Source organism: Podarcis pityusensis (assembly GCF_964106645.2).
Source record: "Podarcis pityusensis genome assembly, chromosome: 5".
NCBI classification, from domain to species: Eukaryota; Metazoa; Chordata; class Lepidosauria; order Squamata; family Lacertidae; genus Podarcis; species Podarcis pityusensis.
This window is the reverse complement of record NC_138032.1, coordinates 50,110,756-50,132,042: the sequence shown is the minus strand read 5'-3', so window position 1 is coordinate 50,132,042 and position 21,287 is coordinate 50,110,756. Positions and strand designations below refer to the sequence as shown.

Here is a 21,287-nt window from a genome sequence, read left to right as displayed (position 1 = left end):
GGGTTGCGAATCTTCGCCTCTTGTGCGTGCGCAGAAGGGTGCCTCTGGTTATGGACTTTTCAGGATACGGCCAAGCCTCCGGAATGGATGCCGTCCGTAACCAGAGGTACCACTGTAATTCCAAAATCATGGCTAAGCAACCACTACCATTAGATCTGTCCCACTAAGAAAACCTTTATTTCTTTCTTTAGTTCAACAATGTCTATACCATTTAACAACATAGTTTCTAAGTACACAGTGAGGTTACAAAAGAGGTAGAGATGATAAAAATCAGTTAACATTACCCATCAAGTCAGAAAAGCTTATTTAAAATGCCTGCTGAATGTGTTTCTTTTTTAAAGTCCTTCACCAAGAGCCTAACGTGTACCAGGGGAGGGGGCTTGTGATCTCAGCCAGGAGGGAGTTTCACAAAACTGGGAACCTTGCCAGAAACTATTCTGACTAGATCCTTTGAAGAATTATTCCTTATCAGCCTGAGTGCATAAATCACCTACTTCTTGTTGGTTTCCAACGCCCATCATCCCTGACAATTGGCCACGTTGGCCGAGATGGATGGGAATCTCAGACCAACAATATCTGGAGGCCACAGGTTTCCCACCTCTGACTTATGTGCTTCTGGGGTACAAATTGGCTGTGATTCAGAACTTTTGTGCTGTGAATTGTGCAGTAGTTTGGAGTTGGCAATAATTCAGAACTGTTTCACATGAACGTTCTGGGCTTCACTTGCCTTTGTTGAACCAGTGCCGAATTTGTTGTGCCAGTTCAGTATTATTTGTGTGATGTGCTACAGGCAAACCAGCTTTTCTTTTCTCCCTAGGCAGCCTTGGACCTTCTGACCACATCTTTAATTTAATTATGTTGTTTCATCCATGAGACTATAAAAAAAAACCCTGGCCTGTCGCTGTTTGAGGTCTTGTTGGGAGGTTGCTGTTGGCCATTTGCAAATTTTCTAAAGGGCACCTTGAACAGAGTTGAATGAGTTTGGGCAACTTGTGGCCAGGGTATTATTAAAGCTGCCAGGGTTGTAAATCTTTTGAGATTTTGATTTGGCTGTAGTGTTCGAAGGCATGGAGCCAGCAAATTAAACACATGCCTATTCTTTCTCTTTGTGGCTTTATTACCTAGACAACAGTGAAGTGCTTTGTATGCTCTAAATGTGCAGTTTGATCTGAAATACTACTCAGTTTCTTTCTTTTAATTCAAACTTTCAGACCAAAGTATCATAGGAGTCTTTGTGATTTGTTTTGTTAAACAAATGAGATTCTTGTATTTTGAGGATTGCTCCTGTGGCTCCAGCTCACTGGAGATTTTGCGTGTGTGTGTCCAGTTGTGCACACAAAGTGCTCTACTAATATATGAGCAGCACACCTAAGCATTTTGTGCTTTTAAAAAGAACTATCCTTCATTGAATTTGTCTCTCAGTAACTGTTAGCTAAATGGAGACAAACAGTGGGAAGTCTGTTACATTTGTGCCCTGCTTATAAGCTTCCCAATAGAGATCTGGTTGGTCACTACTGAGAACAGGATGTTGGGTTAAATAGGTTAGCGGGCCAGTTCAGCAGGGACTCCTCTAATGTTATGTTCTTACTGCACTGCAGAGGATTCAACTATATGACCCTCAGTTCCTTCCAACTGCACAATTCTTTGATTCTATGTTTTCCTCTGAAGCAAATGTCGGACTTTATTTATGCTTTCTTTAAGCCACACGGAAGCAGTTTAAAACTACCCCTGGTCATCAGCTACTGTGACGTTTAAGAGCACCTTGCCATGTGGCCATCTCAAGTGGTGTCGTGTGATAGGTGATTGTTACATGGAAAAGCATCCAAATCTTTCTTGTAAAATGTGGAAACAGTTGTAAAATGGATGGGGCAGAAGTGGTAGAAGTCTAGTCAATTTGGGGGGGGGGTGTAATGGTGAGGGAGGACCTGAGGACCAAGAAGGTGGACTCTGCCTCAGCCTGAGAGCAGGGGCGTTAAGAAGCCCTTGAGAAAATTTTGGGTCTGTGGCAATCCAGGGTTTGGCAATGTAGTTATCTTTTCGTCATACACACTGGGCTCTGCTTCATCGGATATTCTTTTAATTATATCATTGGACAGATTGATTAAAGAAAACAAAAAGCACCAAGAACTAATTTTGGGCATTTGTTCAGAAAAAGACGACTTAAAAGACGAATTGAAGAAAAGAACAGAAACTGAAAAACAGCACCTTGGCATTATTAAACAGGTATGGAGTTTTATGCACATTCATGCCTTGTTCAAGATATTTCACATAAAACTTGTATTTCTATTTGTACTTTCAGATACTTGGTTCAGTGTTCGTATTTCTTCATATACCTGTTGACTCAGAAGTGTCCCACGGAGTTCAATGAGTCCTAACTCTAGGCTGTGTATAGGAAGGTTGCTGCCTGAATTGCCTTGGACTTATGTTTGGCAGCAAATACTTAATTTTAGAGTGTTTTCAAGGGAAATAGTATATATTTTATTTGCACTGAGATGTACATGGAAGCCCCTGGGGCAATATTTTGATTCTCTTTTTAATAGAGCATCATATTGCATTATATGTGACTGTTTAGTTTCCCATGCTTACCAGAATTAAAAGTGTGTTAAACTCAGCCTTGTAAACAAGGCTACAAAATTACTACCCTGCCAGATGTTTTGTGTTTTTTAACTGCTAGACTCTGGGAGCTGTCAAAAGAGGGACCATCTCTCTAGCAGCCTGTAGGATTTCTGTGTTTGGCCTGACTGGGAAGAGGGATGGAGTGCTTTGTCCCTTAGATATCAGATCACTCCTTATTGCCTGTGCATACCAGATGAATACTTAAGACCACGGCTGTGCTGAAATTATTGTCAGAACTTGGAACCATGATCACTGGAACCATGATGGTGATGGCGATATGGTTTGATTTGCAGTACCAGCACCACATGATGCATATTGCTGCTTTAGGTTGTCGAGATCTTTTGTAAACTGCTCCCAAAGTATAAATGCAATGACATTTTTAAAAACCTCTACTCAAGTTGCAAATTTTGCAGATCACTTTTTTGGCTCATGGCCGAAATACATAATGTTCTCTTTGCAGTTAGAGGCCAGAATAGAGGATCTCCAAAAAGAAGTTAAAGCTGCTAAAGATAAACTGCTATCCCAAGATGCTGCTGCGAAAAATGCCATACAACAACTGCACAAAGAGATGGCTTTTCGTACAGATCAGGTGACTCTTTTTTTAAAAGTTCTTGTTGTGCTTTCTGTAGGAACGTGAAGGATGATATAGGCACTGTATGCATTAAATATCTTCAAGTATTTAGTTGAAAGCTAAACATATTTTGGCTGGTGCTGATGACTGTACAGTGGAACCTCGGGTTGCAGACGTAATTCGTGACGGAGGCACGTCCACAGCATTCGCATCCTGAAGTGCCACGTCTGCGCCGACGCCAGTGCAATTCGGCACTTCTGTGCATGTGCAAAACGTGATTTAGCGCTTCTGCACATGCGCGAGCGGCGAAACCCGGAAGTAACCCGTTCTGGTATTTCCAGGTTTCCTGCAGTCCGTAACCCGAAAACACGTAACCTGAAGTGTCTGTAACATGAGGTATGACTGTAGATGGATGTCAAGTCACTCATATAATCTCCGTTCTGGAATTTGCAGTTGCTGAAGATGTGTCCAGAACACATCCTCTGAGACAAGCTTTGGTTGTTGCAGCCATAGGTTATAATGTTATAAGGATAAAAGTTGGGGGTAGAGAGAACCTTGAAGGCAAGGTGAGATATATTACCATCCCATGTGTGCATAGTAATAAGACACCTCCTGTTAAAACTAATATGGTGAGACAGTATTCAGCATTCCATTACTACTGGTGTTCTATTACAGTGGACACTCGAGTTGTGAATGTGATTGGTGCGGGAAGCATGTTCACAACCCGCAGCGCCGCGTCTGCGCAGGTCGTGATTTGGCGCTTCGGTGCAAAGCGTGATTTAGCACTTCTGCGCATGCGCCCAAACCCGGAAGTAACCTGTTCCAGTACTTCCAGGTTTCCCGTGGTCCGTAACCCGAAATTGCACAACCCGAAGCATCTGTAACCCGAGGTATGACTGTACTGTTATCCAGACAGACAGAGTAATTATGTTTTCATAGTTACCAATACAGTCATACCTCTTGTTACGTTTGCTTCAGGTTGCGCGATTTCAGGTTGCGTCCCGCGGCGACCCGGAAGTACCGGAAATGGTTACTTCCGGGTTTCGCCCCTCTCGCAGATGCACAAAATGACATCACACGCATGCGCAGAAGCGGCGAATCGCAACCCTCAGACATGGGTTGCATTCTGCTCATGTTGCGAATGGGGCTCCAGAACGGATCCCATTCGCAATCAGAGATACCACTGTACAGCATAGTGTTGAGGCTGAAAGAGTGATGACTCTTACGCTGTAGGGCGCAATCTGAATCCATTGTACTCATTTTACATGGATAGAAATGGTGGGGTGGGGGGAGTGGCAGAATAAGAAAGGGGATGGTCCTACCCATTGGTCTTCTACAGATTACTCCTGGAAAATGTTCCCCACAACAAAAAGAGAGCTTCTCATCCCTGCTCTAAAGGTTATTAAAATGGCATAAACCCATTGCTCTGAAATGGTCAAGAAAGGGCAAGACACAAATGTGATAAGGGTTACAAAATACTATTTACTTATTTATCTGTATATTCTTGTTCCCTGTTATTTCCCCCTTTTTTCCTCCATTCCATTTATTTAATTTATTTTTAGACTGCAAGCTGCTTTGACCAGCAACACATTTATTTTATCTGTTCTGGTTTTGAAAGGTTCGGATTAAAAGTCATTAAAAGTCCTAGGCTGAGTCATATTTTCATTTTCCTCTTCCACCTCCTTTCCAACATTTCATTGGAAGCTAGGCATTCTTCAGTCATGAATTTAGATCACATTGCTTCAGTTGCAGTGATTTTGTATTCTTATTATCTTGACGAATGGAGAGGGGAGGCATATATTCACTCTCATTACCTAAAGTAAACTTGTAGTGTTTGATATTCTAAGGCAAACAAGAAATGTGAAGAAGCCCGCCAAGAAAAAGAAGCCATGGTAATGAAATACGTTCGAGGAGAGAAGGAGTCCCTAGACCTCCGAAAGGAAAAAGAAATACTTGAAAGAAAATTGAGAGATGCAAATAAAGAAATTGAAAAGCAAACTAACAAAATAAAGCAGCTTTCCCAGGAGAAAGGACGTTTGCACCAGCTCTTTGAAACCAAGGTATATCTACTTCATGTTGAGTTTCTTTTGTATTCCTGCGGCTTACCTTGAATTCCAGAAATGGGATTAAAATGCTGAAATGACTTGGCATCTCTTTCAAGTGAATGGGAAATAGAATATATTGAGTCAGATGAAGTTGAGAGTTCTAGTAGAAAGGGGGCTGATTTGAATACAGTGGCAAAAAGCTACACTTCTATAGACCTTAATCCTAAATTTGTATGGTGCATGATCAAATAAATATGTGGCATCTTTGTTTCTTCTTTTTTTGGTGGTGGTGGGGGAAGATGAAGGTCTCCTTGCCTAGAAAACTTTTAACTACCTAGAATTAAGATACGTTGCATGTAAAAATTAAGGTTGCACTTTTGGGTTTCTAGCATAAATTTTTAAATATAGGTCGTCCCCCCCAAATAATTATTTTCTTATATGTTTTTTACTTGCATATACTGACTATTGAGCTTTCCTGAAAGTGAACTCTAAGACAGAGGTGAACTGCTGACCCACACGGCTAATCTGGTCCACCAGTCCTCTTTTACTAGCCTTTCACAGCCCATGACTGTTGCTTGCAATTGACAGCCGCTGTCTAGCCCAGTGCTGCAATGGGGCTGGAAAATCTCATGCACTGCACTTCTCTGCTGATCTGCCTCCATTACTCGATAATTTTTCCAGGAAAAATAGCCCCATTAGAGTTCAGGACTGGACAAGTGGGCCCTGGAAGGTGGGGGGGGGGGGATTTTGCACTGCTTTGTCGCTTCAGAGAATGATTTCAATACTTCAGTATATGAAGATTTTGCTGCCCCCACATGGTGATATTTTCCTCGACACTGGATTTCCTGGAAACTGTGTAATCATGTCTAAGGCATTTTTGTACATTAAGTTTAAAAGGCTTCTGTCTTATTATAAAGCAGTTGAAGAATGCAAAACCTACATTCGGCAGATTTTTTCCAGTACAGATATTGTGTTGCCTTTTCTTTCTCTGTTCTGCTACATTACGTGTATTTACAATGCTAAATGAGGAAACAAATGACCTCTAAAGCTAGATACTATTAAGGAAGAGAAGGAAGAAGGATGAGGGGAAAGACAAGGAAGGTAGGAGGAGGAAAAGATGAAGTGAGAAGTTGGGGCAGGGCAAACACAGGATTTGAAGAGCTCTCTGGAATTCAGATGTGATACCTTATTATATATATTTGTTGCCATAATATATGACACGAAGCATTGCATTATCAATAGTCACATTAGATTGCAAAACAGAAGTTCAAAGACTTTTCCAGAGATGAGACCTTTTCAGCGTGACTGTCATAGTTCAGTGACAGGCAAGCAGAATTCCCTGAAGACAAGAAGACTACAAATACATTTTGTTCCACTTCAGTGAAATCATTGTGTGCATGCTTAACTCCCCACTGCTTGCAGAAAGGTCGCTTGTATTTCTGCCGCTCTGGGCCTATCCATTTAAAAGGCTTCATTTCAAACCTAATAATCTAAAATTATTCTTTTCAAGGAAGCTGAAGCCACCAGAATGTCAAGAGAAATAGAGAAATTAAAAGAAGAAATGAACTCTCATGTGATCAAAGTAAAATGGGCTCAAAACAAATTGAAGGCTGAAATGGATTTACACAAGGTAGGTGTGCTAATGTTATAGAGGGACATTTTCACTGCAGCTCCTATGTCTTTTTGTAAAGCATGTGGTGCAAGGTTTGATTGGTTGTTGCTGTGAATGTAGGACAAGTTGATTAACACAATGGGAGCGTAACTGGAATGAGAGTGGGTTTTATTTAATGGTGCTATTCAGTGTCTGCATGTAATCGGAGCAATGAAAGTTGGAAAATGGGTAAAAGGTTGAGAACTGGCATGAAATGAAAACCTATAAACTTAGCAGTGTAGTTCTGCTGTAATTCTGCGCAGGAGACCTTCTCTTCTGGATCAGACGAGTTACCGGTGATAGAGTTTTGGGTTGCACTAAACACTTCACTGGGGACGCGGGTGGCGCTGTGGTCTAAACCACAGAGCCTAGGACTTGCTGATTAGAAGGTTGGCGGTTCGAATCCCCACGGCGGGGTGAGCTCCTGTTGTTCTGTCCCAGCTCCTGCCAACCTAGCAGTTCAAAAGTACGTCAAAGTGCAAGTAGATAAATAGGTACCGCTCTGGTGGAAAGGTAAATGGCATTTCCGTACGCTGCTCTGGTTTCACCAGAAGCATGCTGGCCACATGACCCAGAAAAACTGTCTGCGGACGAACATCAGCTCCCTTGGCCACTAAAGCAAGATGAGTGCCGCAACCCCAGAGTCGTTCGTGACTAGACTTAACTGTCAGGGGTCCTTTACCTTTACCTTTTTAAACACTTCACTTGGTGGGGATGGACAAGTAGGCATTTCTTAGTTTTGAGAGGCTAAAAAATGTTTCAAATTCATAGTGACCCAATAGTCAAGAATTTAACACATCGAACAGTTTCACACAGACTGCTCTTGGATAATAATGGGCTCTTCAGCCAGTGTCTGCCGGTTAATAAATATAATGTTCAACAACCATATCTTAGGTATGGGGTGGTGGTGTTGTGATGTTCAGATAAGCCCTTGGTTGCTTAAGGAAAGCAGTGAAGGCTGCCACCCCATCCTGTCCACGTTTGTTCAGACACTGGTCCTTCTGACGTCACTGAAGCTTACTCTCAAAATAGGTATAAATGAGATTACAATATAAGCCTTTATGTTCCTTCGCTTCCAAAGAATTTAGCTTTATTTATTTTTCTATTAGATTTTTAATTTCGTCCTCTGCTGCTGGCATTAAGCAGGAATTTTGTCATTTCCATGCAGTCCTGAACTTACTGTCGTTGTTTTACATACAGTGGTACCTCGGGTTAAGTACTTAATTCGTTCCAGAGGTCCGTTCTTAACCTGAAACTGTTCTTAACCTGAAGCACCACTTAAGCTAATGGGACCTCCTGCTGCTGCCGCCGCGCCGTCAGAGCACGATTTCTGTTCTCATCCTGAAGCAAAGTTCTTAACCTGAGGTACTATTTCTGGGTTAGCGGAGTCTGTAACCTGAAGCGTATGTAACCCGAGGTACCACTGTACTCATTTAATGGTAGATAACCATTGTTTATCGGTTTTCCAGGACACCAAAGATCGGCTTAAAGAGGCAACAGCAAAAGTCACTCAAGCAAAAGAGGAAGCTGAGCAAATACGAAAGAACTGCCAAGAAATCATAAAAACATATCAAGTGGGTATAATGTTGCATGAAGCAAAATTAAGATGTTGAACTTGCATACAGATTTTCTTTTCTTGCATGTCCCACACTCGCCTCTAGCCCTATAGCTGACATGATACAATTCTTTCCCAAAACCTATCTGATCTAATGTCATTTCTAAATTAATTAATTGTCCTGGCACAGGCAAATCCAGATACATCGCTTGCTATTTCATCTTACTCTAGCCATGTGTTCTGATCTTCTGCACTATCGCATCCAATAGAAAGATCTTTCTGTTCTGCTGAGTGTGCATAATATTATTTTTTAGCCACCATACAACCCAGAGGTACTGACCTAAGGTGTTGTGAACACATGTGTGTGGTAAGGGACCAAGGATACTAACTAAATTATGCCCAAGACTCATTAAGTGGCATGCCATAGCTACCACCCAGCTTTTCTCAGGGCTGAGTTTCCTCCTCTGAGGTGAGAAATCTTCAGTCCCAGTCTAATGGAGGGCACTGGTTCTAATCTTTCTATATGACAGAACATATGCTACATATAGAAATAGTATAACCTTTTTGCTTTCACATCCAGAGAGTGCAGGTTTAAATATCACACACTTAGATTTCAAAAACACAAGTCCTGATCAGGTGATCTCATAACTCTCCTGCCTTCAGTAAGCATGCCCTTGCTTATTCTTGGGAGACTGAGGGGTGACATTACACAAAGAAAGAGAGTCTGTTGAGTGGCAGTAACATCTGATGTCATTCCTCTGCTTCCTTATTTATCCTTGGGGATATTGATTGCAGGAGAGAGCCATTCTGTATCTTGACCACGCATATGCTTTCCCAGTGTAATATCTGAATGGGGGAGCATATGCATGTCCCTTGTGGCAAATTGCACATAGTCCACACACATCTGGTATCTTATGTTTGTTGTTTCAGAGTGATTGTCTCTCCCTTTTGCATGTTACCCACAGTGCTAAAAGCAGTGATCTGTTTCCAAGCTTGACTTAGAAGAAAATAAGCTCATAGTGTTTGGACTGTAAGTCTGGGATAGATGATTGTAACATAACTTGTACAATAAATAAGGTCTTTTCAGTTTATGAATTGGCATGTGAAGATTTAATAGTGCTCATTCCCTCTCCTTAGGAGTCTGAAGAAATTAAATCAAATGAGTTGGATGTAAAACTCCGACTTACAAAAGGAGAGCTGGAAAAGCACTTGCAGGAGAAGTCTGACCATCTAGAGGTAAAATATATTACTCACTTCAGTGGTTGCATTTTAATGAGGGTTAAGGCTCATACTGGGGGGGAAAGAGTATAGTGGTGGGTCCAAATTTTAATTGCTGTCTAGATTGAAGTGGACAGGACTGGATCCTATTTTCCTCCATGTTGTATGCAGAATTGTCATTTTTCTCTTTCAAAGGTACATCATGCCAAAATAAAAGAACTTGAAGATGTGAAGCGAACTTTTAAAGAGGGTATGGATGAGCTACGAACTCTAAGGACAAAGGTGAGAGAGAAGAATTCCTTGTAGCCAAAAGAATGAAAGCAAAGGGAAGGAAAACTAACTGTATTATTTACCTGGATAGTTTGACCAGATAGATCAGTGCAAATTTGACTTCCAGGGACCTGATGGTTCTGTATGATATATAATGGCATTGTACTAGCAGTAAGTCCAAGAACTAAAATGATGTGGTACAACCACTTCATCTCTTGTTTCCTGCATTGCTTGTTACAGTGGTTGAAAAGAGGTCTTTCAAGTGCCCTTCTAAAGTAAGAAGTATTGAACTTGGCAACAAGTTCAGAGGATTTGGGCCAAACATAGTCTCTCAAAAAAATTATTGCAGCAGGCATTTGTCTGGTGCCACCATCCTTTTCCTGACCTTGGAAGTTTTCCTTCTGGAGTTGACATGGCAGCTGTGAGAAGATTTAATTTCCCCAAGCAAATGAAAGAGTTCCTGAATGGATAAGAGAGCTGCTTCAGGGCCATGCTCAGCTCTTTCGACTTTGAATTCAAGTACTGTCACTGAAATGGCTCCAGTACTACCACAAAATTTATTTTTTGTGCAACAGGCAGATAGGGCCAGGAGGGAGAAGGGAAGTGGAGATAGGTATCATATTTGGAGTCTCATTTGATTAATTCCATAAGGATATATGATGTGCATTATTTGCTGATTTATATCGTGATAACATGTAAAAACTTTAGTTTTCAATTGTTGTTCTGAAAAATGTAATAAATGGCATCATCTGTCAGTAGAGCCTTCAAACTCCCCTAAAATCAGGTAGGAAACCTGTCTGTTGCTAATTTTCATTAGAGAGCCACCAATTCACAAGATGTTAAAATGTAATACATTTGCATTTCACTATATTTCCTAAGCATTTAGGATGCAGAGCTATATCTGTGGTTTTTCCCCTCTCTCTACAAAAGTTTAGGAGGGGGGAAAACTTACTGCTTTATATTAAAAGCTGGTTACGATTCTGCTGAGTTCAGGCAGATGGTGGTTCTTTTGTCTTTCCTTGCCATACTTTCCACACACTTTGTTAAAACGGCCTATCCAATTACGGTAGCTGTAACTAAGAATGCCTGGAGATCAGGTGGCTTTTTCTCTTAACTTTAAAACCCCAAACCCTGAAAATGACAGGTAATTATACTTTTGTCAGAGCACTTTCCCAAACAGATCATGTCCCTTCTTGTAAACAGATAGGTAGGGAAAGAATTCTTTAAATGAAAAAGTCGATGACAAAAGCAAGATTAAGATGGGGGAGAAATAGGTTAAGTTTCGGGTACCTTGTGCCTGTGTAAGTTAAATGAAAGCTTAATGTTTATACAACACAGTTTCAAAAAATATATATATATAACAAGGGGATGTACACAATAAATACAAAATGCTACAATATCATCAATAAAGTTTGGCTGGTAAAAAGAAATCACATTTGAAAGACCTCTGCACCTAAAAGAAGGCACCAGGTATGTTGGTGGCAAGGTGTACCACCAGACAAGGCCTGCCATGATGATGGCTTGGTCCCTTGTCAAGGGGCATGGGCCACTACTGAAGTGTCCCATCAGAACAACTCAGTGAGTGATGTGGCACATAAGGAATCAGGTGGTCCTTAAGCCTGGTAGCAGATTGGCAACTGGTACAGCTCTCTCAGCAAAGCAGTAAAATGTTGCCAGTAATCTGCTCCTGTGAGTACTGTAGCCTGGTCTTTGCATTCTCAGATACAAGGGGAAGCACTGGGTAAAGTGTTTGTGATTCAAAAAACTAATAAAATCTACCAGAAAGAATGAAATGCGCCATTTACTTTAACAAGTTCTGTTGTTTTTAGGTAAAGTGTCTAGAGGATGAACGATTGAGAACAGAAGATGAATTATCAAAATACAGAGAAATTATTAATCGCCAGAAGGCTGAGATTCAGAATCTGCTGGACAAAGTGAAAACCATAGATCAGCTCCAGGAGCACCACCAGAGGTAAGATAGTTACATTTTGGTTTTATAGATATATATATTTAAAATATATATATTATACTTAGAGAGTACTGTTATTTTAACAAATAATTGATGCTGCCACCCAACTTGGGTACAATTCAAGCAAAGTTTTGTGTGGTATAAACCTTACTGAATGATTTAACCTTGGACATGGCATATAATATTTTGTTGCTGTTTGACATTTCTAGAGTTAGCACCAACTTCAGTCCAACTTAATATTTAATACCCTGGAAATGACTATGTCAGGGGAAGAAAGTTTTTAAAAAGTAGTAATTTGATTTGATTATTCAAAACTACATGTTTATGTATAATGTTGTGTTAAAAGCATAGGATTTTAAGCTATTTTAAGAAAACTATTGGACCCTTATCCAGATTCATAGTGACTGAGTGAAAATACAAAAGTCTTCACCTGGTGATGTCTGTGGACTCTGGCTAGTCCATGTTCTTAAAATGAATAAAATAGTTCAGGTTTTTTTTAAAAAAAGTCATTTACTTACTATCAATGGATCTCAAAACTGTTAAACATCAAAAAATCATAGTACAGTATACAATAAACACAAGCTCCACATTTTTTTAAAAGCGTCTAGATATGCAGCAAAGCACAATATTGATGTATGTAACAATCATATCAGTATAGAATTAAAAAAACAAAACAGAAATACCTGCATAAATTTTTTAACCCTAAATCTCAAAAATGTGCTAGTCACACAACTGCTCTCATAATCTCTCACTTTCATCAATCACGTCCACATCCAGCTTAATGAGGTTTATTTTTTTAAGTACACATCATTTAATCAATCCCTGACACTGAACAGCCAGTAATAATCCAGTACACCAATTTTTAATAATCAAAGTAACAGCCAGCAACCAATAGTAATCAAACTCTCCACATTTCAACTACTTCAATAAACCTAGTTCACCCATACTGAACTAACAGGTACACCTTCCTGCCTCTCACCTGGGTGAGTGGGCAGTTCGAAACCAGGGCAGGAGGCTCTCACCCTGGAAGGGGCAGTAAGAAGTATAAAACTTTTGGATAACTCCAAACAATAAAATCATAACAGATAATGGTGCTCCAACAACCCTACCACATAACTAAGCCACATTACAATGCTGGCAACAAATGTTACACTCTTGATAAATAATGAACACAATGCTAGTGAAAACGTGACACAACCTTGGGGTGGTTGTACCCACACATTCATGGCAGCCTAAAAGGTATCAGTCCTCTGATAAAACCTTGAAACATCCTTTGTTCAGGTTTTTTGCGGGGACCTTTGGCCCACCCCATGTGGCTGAACTACAACTCTCATCAGCCCCAGCAAGTATGGACTTGAGGGATGATGAGAGTTGTAGTTCAGCATCATCCGGAGAGCTCAAGGTTTCCCACACCTGCCCTATACATATTATCATTTTTAGTTTACTGTTTTGTTACTGCTACAAAACAAATTTTAAAATGATTTATTTTCCGACCCCCCCCCCCCAAATATATCATTGTGGCATGTTGGGGCTTAGGTATGGTAAACCCAGAAACAAACAGTGTGCAGGTCATTATCTTGGTCTAAATCTTTGCAGACTACTTGTGACAATAAAAATGTGGTAACTGCAAATCTGATTTAAAATAAATTATCCTATAGTTAATAGTTTAAAACATCCTTCTCCTTGTTACTCCTCACTTGATCACCGTGAATTTGTAGCTCCAGGTCCATCACATTGTCTCCACTTTCTCAAGAACTTCCCCACCTCTTTCTCTCCGTTTTGAGTCTCTTTCTGTTTGGCTTGTTATTAACTGTTTGCATGGGCGTATTAAAATTTCCCCTATTAAAAAAAATAAAAGCGTCCATTTCTCTGCATTTTTCTTCAATAATTAATCTGCATCCCTTCATCCTCTTCATCTCCTTGAGAAGTGCGTTGCTTTCATACCATGCAGTCTTTTACTTTGACCTGGGTCCCAGTCACAATTTTTTGTCTCCCTTAAAAGAACAGTCAATTAAAATAACAGACTGTGTAATTGCTCCTTGTTTAACATCAGCAAGACTCCATTTAATTACAGTGGATTTACTTCTAGAATTCAGACTTGGAAATTACAGAACAAACTAACTTATGGGCGACCGGAACAAAAACATCTGTGCACAATCATGTTTCCATATGGTGCTGGTGAACTAGGGCCTTGAGTATATTTTCAGCTTTCCTGGTGTTAAATGTGTTGCATACTGAATATAGGAGAGCATCATATAAATAGAGAACCACCCACACAGCCCAGGGCACTTGTAAGCAATAATTATCTGAGATGTAGCAATGTTTCAACAACTCTCAACCTCCCTTAGGATTTGTAGAACTCAGCATTTGCATTTCTTCCAATTAACATGGCAACATTGGCTTTTTCTTGGAAATGTGCAATCACAGTGCCTGCAATTTGCAACTTATGAGTAACATCTTAATGATCAAAGTGAATCCCAAAATGAAACATTCCTTCATTTTGAAGTTAAAAGCTTTAACTATATGCCATCGTGACTGTGAGCTACAGCACTGGTTTCTAGCATTTATTTCACTTTGCAATAATGTAAACAGTAAACAGCTCAAGTAAACAGTCAATGTCCAAAAATATGTATCTTGTATAGCAGAGCAGGCCTAGGCAACACCAGGACCAAAGCAGCCATGAGCACAATAGCTTTAACTGCCAAGTGTATATGAATTGTGCGGACTTGATAAACTAGGAAACTGATAGTTGCCTGTCTAGTTTGAACTCCTCTTCTCACATCTCAAAATGATGTCCACTCTTGATTTCAGAGATGAACAAGAGATTAACTCCTTGAAGGAAGAAGTGGGCAGTCTCAACTCTCTGCTTACTGACTTCCAGAAGGACATTGATGGCAGCCGGAAAAGAGAATCGGAGCTATTGGTCTTCACTGAAAAGCTGAGTACTAAGAACGCCCAACTGCAGTCGGAAACCAACTCCCTACAAATGCAAGTAGATAAGATCACCTACAGTGAGAGAGAGTCTCAGAATCAGCTGGAACTAGTGAAGCAAGCAAGAGATGAACTGGTAAATCAGAATTTCAATTAACTGGTTAAGGCTTATGTAATTAATGTTTTTAATTAACCCCTAAGCCCTGGAATAAGCCTGGATGTATTCCTGCAGCTTCTGCTGTTGCTCAATAAATGGCATAATTAAAATAGAGATGCTACAGTTGGGCCAAAGCACGATGAAATAATTCCTTCCTACCTGAAGAAAACCTTGAAAATGTCATCAGGCGCTGCCTTTGAGTCAGTCAGCCAATCTGCACAAAGGCAGATGCATTTTACTATATTTATAGTGAATAGGAGAAACCCTGCTTCCGTGTGCCACTGCTGAAGCCAAATTTGGCAGATTTCTTCTTGGGGAGGGGGGTGCTATTTGAATAAACATGGGGCAGTCTGAATAGGAAAAAAAACACAGCCAGACACATGCATAACGCTCATTATAACTGGCCCGTTAACCGGCTTGACTTAGGTAGTGGCTGGGGATGACGGGTAAGAAGCATTGCACCACAAATGGTTTAACAACTGAAGGCTGTGCCTCCCGCTGTAAATCAAAATAGTATGGATCTCACTTTAAGGAAGTGGTGGCTGGTTCTCTAGCCTGGTTACTGGGAGTTCTGAAAGTCTTGTATGCCTTGTGCAGTCCTCTGATGCTTCCTTGAGCTGTGCATCTTTGCAGTATGTGAAATGAATATATACAAGCTTACGTTTCAGCAATTGGAAACTGGAGCTTTGCTGCCCATGTTATGCTATACGTGATTTCAAATTCTCCATAACTGGGGGAGGAAATACGGCCTGTGGAAGTATGAATGCTTGTACTTCATAACACATGGGGACAGCTAAGCTGATCTTCCCGTTCCTCACAACAGATTCTTATATTCCACGACAACCATATTCTTCAAAGCCCCCAGGAACAATATAGTGGATTGGAATATAAGCAGTTGGTATATTGGGTCTTTCTTTTTATTTTTTGCAATGTGTTTTAAAATTGTATGAAATACTCAGTGGACAATGGGGAAAGCAAATGATAACACATCTTAATTTGTACTGCATAACTATATGTGTTTCATTTTACAAATTCAGGCAAGTAAATTGCAGAAAGAAGAGGAACTTCACAGAAACAATGTTCAAGCGTTGCAGGCTGAATTAGCATCTCAACAGAAAGCATCAGCAGACCTCAACACGAAAGCAGATGAACTAAAAGATGAGTTGGTTACTCAGAAGCGAAAGCATGCTGCAAATCTGAAAGACCTCACCAAGCAACTTCAGCAAGGTTAGTATTTCTCAGACCTTGGTTTGTATGGCTTTTCCCCACAAACATTAGCACTGCATCAAATAATTTATGGTTTGTTCCCTTAGCACGAAGAAAATTAGATCAGCTTGAAAACGGCAACTACGATAAAGATGTCAGCAGTATGGGGAGTCGTTCTAGCTCATCAGGTAGGTCGTATGATTAGTCTCATCAATTATTTCTTTTTTAAAAACGGTACCAAAATCATGCCAATAAAACATATTGTAGTTCTCAAAGTATATTTTCACCAACATGATTTCCCCCAACCACGCCAGTTACTAACAGTTATCCCCCACCAGATTATAATATACCTGAACCCACATCTGTTGAGATTTCTTATCCAACCAGTTCTATATTATTTATAGTAAATAGTAATTAATGGTAACTTTTATTTCTTCAGTGAAAAAAAGCACGTTGACTTATACAAGGAATGGATTACAATAACTGCACTGCAGTAGTTGCTGACAGTCATACTTCATTACAGAAATAATTTATCTAGAACAGGTCTTGTGTTTTCACTTTATCAGGCAATTGGAAAAAGAAAACTCATTGGGCAACTTTAACTGCTCAAATGTCTGCTGTAATGTTCCAACCATTAATTTTCTCTGAGAGTTCTGAATCTTGAATACAATTACAGTTGTGTGAGGCTACCATGAAATAATGGAATAGTTCTTGGAGAGTTTAACCTTAGTATTTATAGCTTGCTGATTTTTTATATCTTCCTGACTATGTGTTCGATGGCAAATACAAATCAGTTACCTTTTTAGTATTGCTTCCTTGGAAGCTGGCAGTGCACAAATGAAAAATCAATTCATGTTTTACAACAGTGAGTCTGCTGCTTTAAAATTCATTGCTTCTCTAGTACTTTGAACATGGAGTAGAATTATCTGTCTGTGTAGAGGCCTGCCATCATCTTACAAGGTCTGTAAGTGGCATCAAAGGCTCTGCACAAATCTAAATGTTTTGTTTTTTCAACCTCCATCATATTTCCATTTTAGTAGTCAAAAAGCTGAGGCACTCTTGAATTTGACCAGATTCTAAACTGGAACAACACTTTACATGGTAAAGCTTTGGCACAATTCTGAATATGTTTGTTTAACAATCAGGGTGGTAGTCACTTGTAATAGGATCTTCCTTTACAGTGGGCCACAACTGTGGATCTCAAAAGCTTCTGCAATTGGGCAGCCTCCTTTAAGTGTCCTTGGCAGAACCCATCCCCCTGTGATTTTTAATAGTTATTATAAATTTGGGTTGCTTTGCTGAGGTCTGCCTGAGTTCTATAGCTTGTCTGTACTAGTCTTGATTATTTTAATTTATTAGATTTATATACCACCTCTCATCAAAAGATCTCAAGGCAATTCACAACCTCAGGGCAGTTTAGGTTTTAGTACTATTATGAAATGTGTATTTTAGATTTTCATACTGCATTTTATATGTTAGCCATTTTGTGGAATATTATGTCAAAATGCAGATTAAAATCTTTTATAATCCATAACTTTTCTTTATTTGACTGAGAGCCATGCAGTGCAATTAAGATGTCATTGGTTTTGACAGGATCGCTTAATGCTCGAAGCAGTAATGAAGATCGCTCGCCAGAAAACAGTGGCTCTTCAGTAGCTGTGGATCATTTCCCTGAAGTGGACAAGACCATCTTGATTGAGAGAATAGTAAGGTTACAGAAAGCCCATGCTCGGAAAAATGAGAAGATGGAGTTCATGGAGGATCATATCAAACAGCTGGTTGAAGAAATCAGGAAAAAAACCAAGTATGTGCAACATCTGGTCCATTTGGTAATCAGTTTGAAAAAATACAATTCAAGGCGCTGTGTTTAAAGTTAACACTGGTACTCTGTATGGTAGCTGGATAACTTCATCGGGAATGAAAATGGTGCCAGACACCTCAATATAGCCCCCATGTATTTCCATGTTTTTCAGGGTGAGGGTGGAGGGCACGCTTCTGCAATGAAAGTTTCCTCCGTTTCTTATATATAGGCACTAATTTGGTAAACGAAATATCTTAATAGTAAACAGAACTTACCATTGAATTAAACTAAAATAGCAATGTTAATTAAACTGTAGTGATTCAAAGCTAATTATGTGTGTTGACGTATGTAAAGTAGTCTGTGCTGTTTTTTTTTAAAAATCCGATTTGAACGTGAATTCTGAAAGTGCTTCCATAGCAATTTGCTGTTCTCTTTAATTACTACCTTTCATGCAAATTGAATCTTAGCAAATTACCAACTGGGAAGCATTAAGCCGAAAGTTTCCTTCACTATTCTTATGCTGGCAGATGTTAGACACTAAGCTCTTCACCTTTGCGAAAGAAAAAAACACACACGGCACAGTTAATTTGCACGAGCTGTTTCAGTTTGAAGCTGCTAAGTAGTTGTGTAGCACACATCTCCCCAGCAAAGTGTACTGTACACCTACTTTCAGAATACAGTACATGATTGCTAAAGACACACTATTTGCACTTGGTGACACTTGGTGTCATGAAGTCAAAATTTTTTTGTGAGTTCCTCACTTTCTTTTTCACAATGAGAACAATACAGTGGTACCTCGGGTTACATACTCTTCAGGTTACAGACTCCACTAACCCAGAAATAGTGCTTCAGGTTAAGAACTTTGCTTCAGGATGAGAACAGAAATCGTGCTCCGGCGGTGCGGCAGCAGCAGGAGGCCCCATTAGCTAAAGTGGTGCTTCAGGTTAAGAACAGGTTAAGAACGGACCTCCGGAACGAATTAAGTACTTAACCCAAGGTACCACTGTATAGCCAACTCTCATCAGTTGGAGACCCCTTCAGCGAAACTCCCTAAGAAATGTACATATGATGGCTCTTAGAGTTAACAATGAGGACAAAATTTGGGAACACCAGTTAGAGTTTGGCTCTGCAGGCCACTGCTTGACGTCTGACCAAGTTTGTTTCCTTTTAACGGTGATGGTGATTCTGGGGACTATATGCCCAGCTGGAAACTGCTAGGACATGATGCCACCTCTAAAAGCAGTTTTGTCAATTTAAATATCTTGAGGTTTTTGCTGGTGCCAAGACTACCTGTGGGGAATTCTGAGCTGCTCTTGTGTCTTGGAAAAAGACCACAGCTAGTTTGGCTTGGAAAGTTGCCTTTATGTTTAAATATATAAAACAGCATGCTTTGAAGTATTTTTGCTCTACCTAGAAACTATTCTTAATAAGATAGTGTTCCCAATGTAACATTTTTATAGAACAATAATAGCATTTCTTCCACTGAGTTCACTCTGCGACACTCTGCGTGTAGGGACAATGCTGAGTTAGATGGACTAATGTTCTGACAGTACAAATTAGCTGCCTGTGTTCTTTCATGTTGTCACTATCTTACACTGTTTTACTTTCTACAGAATAATCCAGAGCTACATTTTGAGGGAAGAAGCTGGCACATTGTCATCTGAGGCCTCTGATTTCAATAAAGTGCATTTAAGTAGGCGTGGTGGGATTATGGCCTCTCTCTACACATCTCACCCAGCAGACAGCGGGCTCACTTTGGAACTCTCTCTGGAGATAAACAGGAAGCTCCAAGCAGTCCTGGAGGACACTTTATTGAAGAATATTACCCTGAAGGTAATTTGAAATAGAAAATTAGAATACATCATGCTTTCCATCGCACCTTGGTTGTTGTTTTTTAAGTGATGGTATATGACTGCAAGCTATTATAGAAAAAAGCCTATTAGACATGCTCTGAACAAAGTTAAAATATCTAGGCAGACTGTCATGTGTACCCTGAAGTGAAATAATTTTGAGTAAATCTATCTTACTTTCTTTCTTACTAATGTGTGCAGGTTTCAAATTGCAGTGGACTTGAATTCATTCAACCTTGAAGACAAGGCACTGTTTTTTTGTTTAATTGGGTATCATAGAGTCTGCTAATATCCCCCTCTATTTTCTTCAAAGGAAAATCTGCAAACACTAGGAACAGAAATAGAACGGCTAATTAAGCAGCAGCATGAACTGGAACAGAGACTGAAGCAAACATAGCTGAGAGCAAGACCAAGGAGGCAGAAAAGACAGGTGCTCCATACCCTGTTGGCATATAACCTGGATATCCGCCAGTGTCTTCTGTCAATCCCATGAAGCTTTAATAAAGCAAACTGGAGTATGTTTATGAGCGAGGTTTACAAGGCCCAAGGCCCAGCGCTTGCTTTGCCTGAAGTGATGGAAAACTCTTAGTGAACTTTTCTGAACGCTATGTGCATCCATATTGCTTTTCACTGAAACAAGATATCAACATGCACCATTTTATGCACTTAAATTTAGAGAGAGAGAGAGAGAGAGAGAGAGGAAAAAAAATCTGCTTTGTGCAACTACAGTACCCTGTTAATGAAGAAGCTTGGTGGGAGGAAAGACTCTTGGGTTTTGCAGTTCTTGGGGGTGGGTAGTGATGGAGAGGGTTGTCCATTGGACATATTAAACTTATTGCCCTCTAGAGGATATATGTTTGGGGAAAACCAAACACTCACACACATGCACTTCCTCTCTTGGATTTATTTAAATTGGTTGATTTTATTTATAACATGCATTGGAAAAGACTTTCATAGTAGACTGTTCTCTAAGGACATGGCACTGCATATTTTATCAATTGGAGACGAGAGAATTTTTTAAAAATCCCTGCTGACTTCTTGGATATGAATTGGATTATTATTATTTTTTAATTAAAGAGAATAATTGAAAGAGAAACTTCTGCAGCTAATTGATGTGAGCTGTTGAAACCAGGATTTCACCTACAGAGATTGCTAATAAAATACAGAGCTATTTATTATTTGAATCCTTGCAAGGCTTTGTAAATTTAAATGGAAATAGCAGTTGCATGTGTGTGCTGTGGCATAAACATATACTCTTGCTACTTTATCGCCTGTCTCATATCTGCCCATGTACTGGCAAGGCCATACTTCTACGTGGGTGGAAGAAGGAAAAGAGGTATTTACTAGGGAACTTAAGTTGTCTATACACTACAAAACTATGGTAGTCTGCTACAAGAAATGACTACATACAAGCTTTCTTAAGAATGGTGAGTGACAGCTTGTGACC

At 39.9% G+C, this 21,287-nt stretch overlaps 1 protein-coding gene across 2 annotated transcripts in view; it reads left to right on the top strand.

The window, feature by feature from the left end:
* The window catches only part of CCDC186 (coiled-coil domain containing 186), a 39,509-nt gene extending 18,485 nt beyond the window's left edge, over positions 1-21,024 (top strand). For both annotated transcript variants that reach the window (XM_081005964.1, XM_081005965.1), the window contains 14 exons: positions 2,097-2,223; positions 3,077-3,205; positions 5,035-5,247; positions 6,743-6,862; positions 8,353-8,457; positions 9,576-9,674; positions 9,852-9,938; positions 11,756-11,898; positions 14,707-14,962; positions 16,021-16,210; positions 16,297-16,377; positions 17,783-17,993; positions 19,604-19,823; positions 20,154-21,024. In XM_081005964.1, the coding sequence (XP_080862090.1) occupies positions 2,097-2,223; positions 3,077-3,205; positions 5,035-5,247; positions 6,743-6,862; positions 8,353-8,457; positions 9,576-9,674; positions 9,852-9,938; positions 11,756-11,898; positions 14,707-14,962; positions 16,021-16,210; positions 16,297-16,377; positions 17,783-17,993; positions 19,604-19,823; positions 20,154-20,237 (2,065 nt within the window). In that variant the 3' untranslated portion in view covers positions 20,238-21,024. The remainder of the gene's footprint in view (positions 1-2,096; positions 2,224-3,076; positions 3,206-5,034; positions 5,248-6,742; positions 6,863-8,352; positions 8,458-9,575; positions 9,675-9,851; positions 9,939-11,755; positions 11,899-14,706; positions 14,963-16,020; positions 16,211-16,296; positions 16,378-17,782; positions 17,994-19,603; positions 19,824-20,153) is intronic.
* The last annotated feature ends 263 nt before the right edge of the window (positions 21,025-21,287 follow it).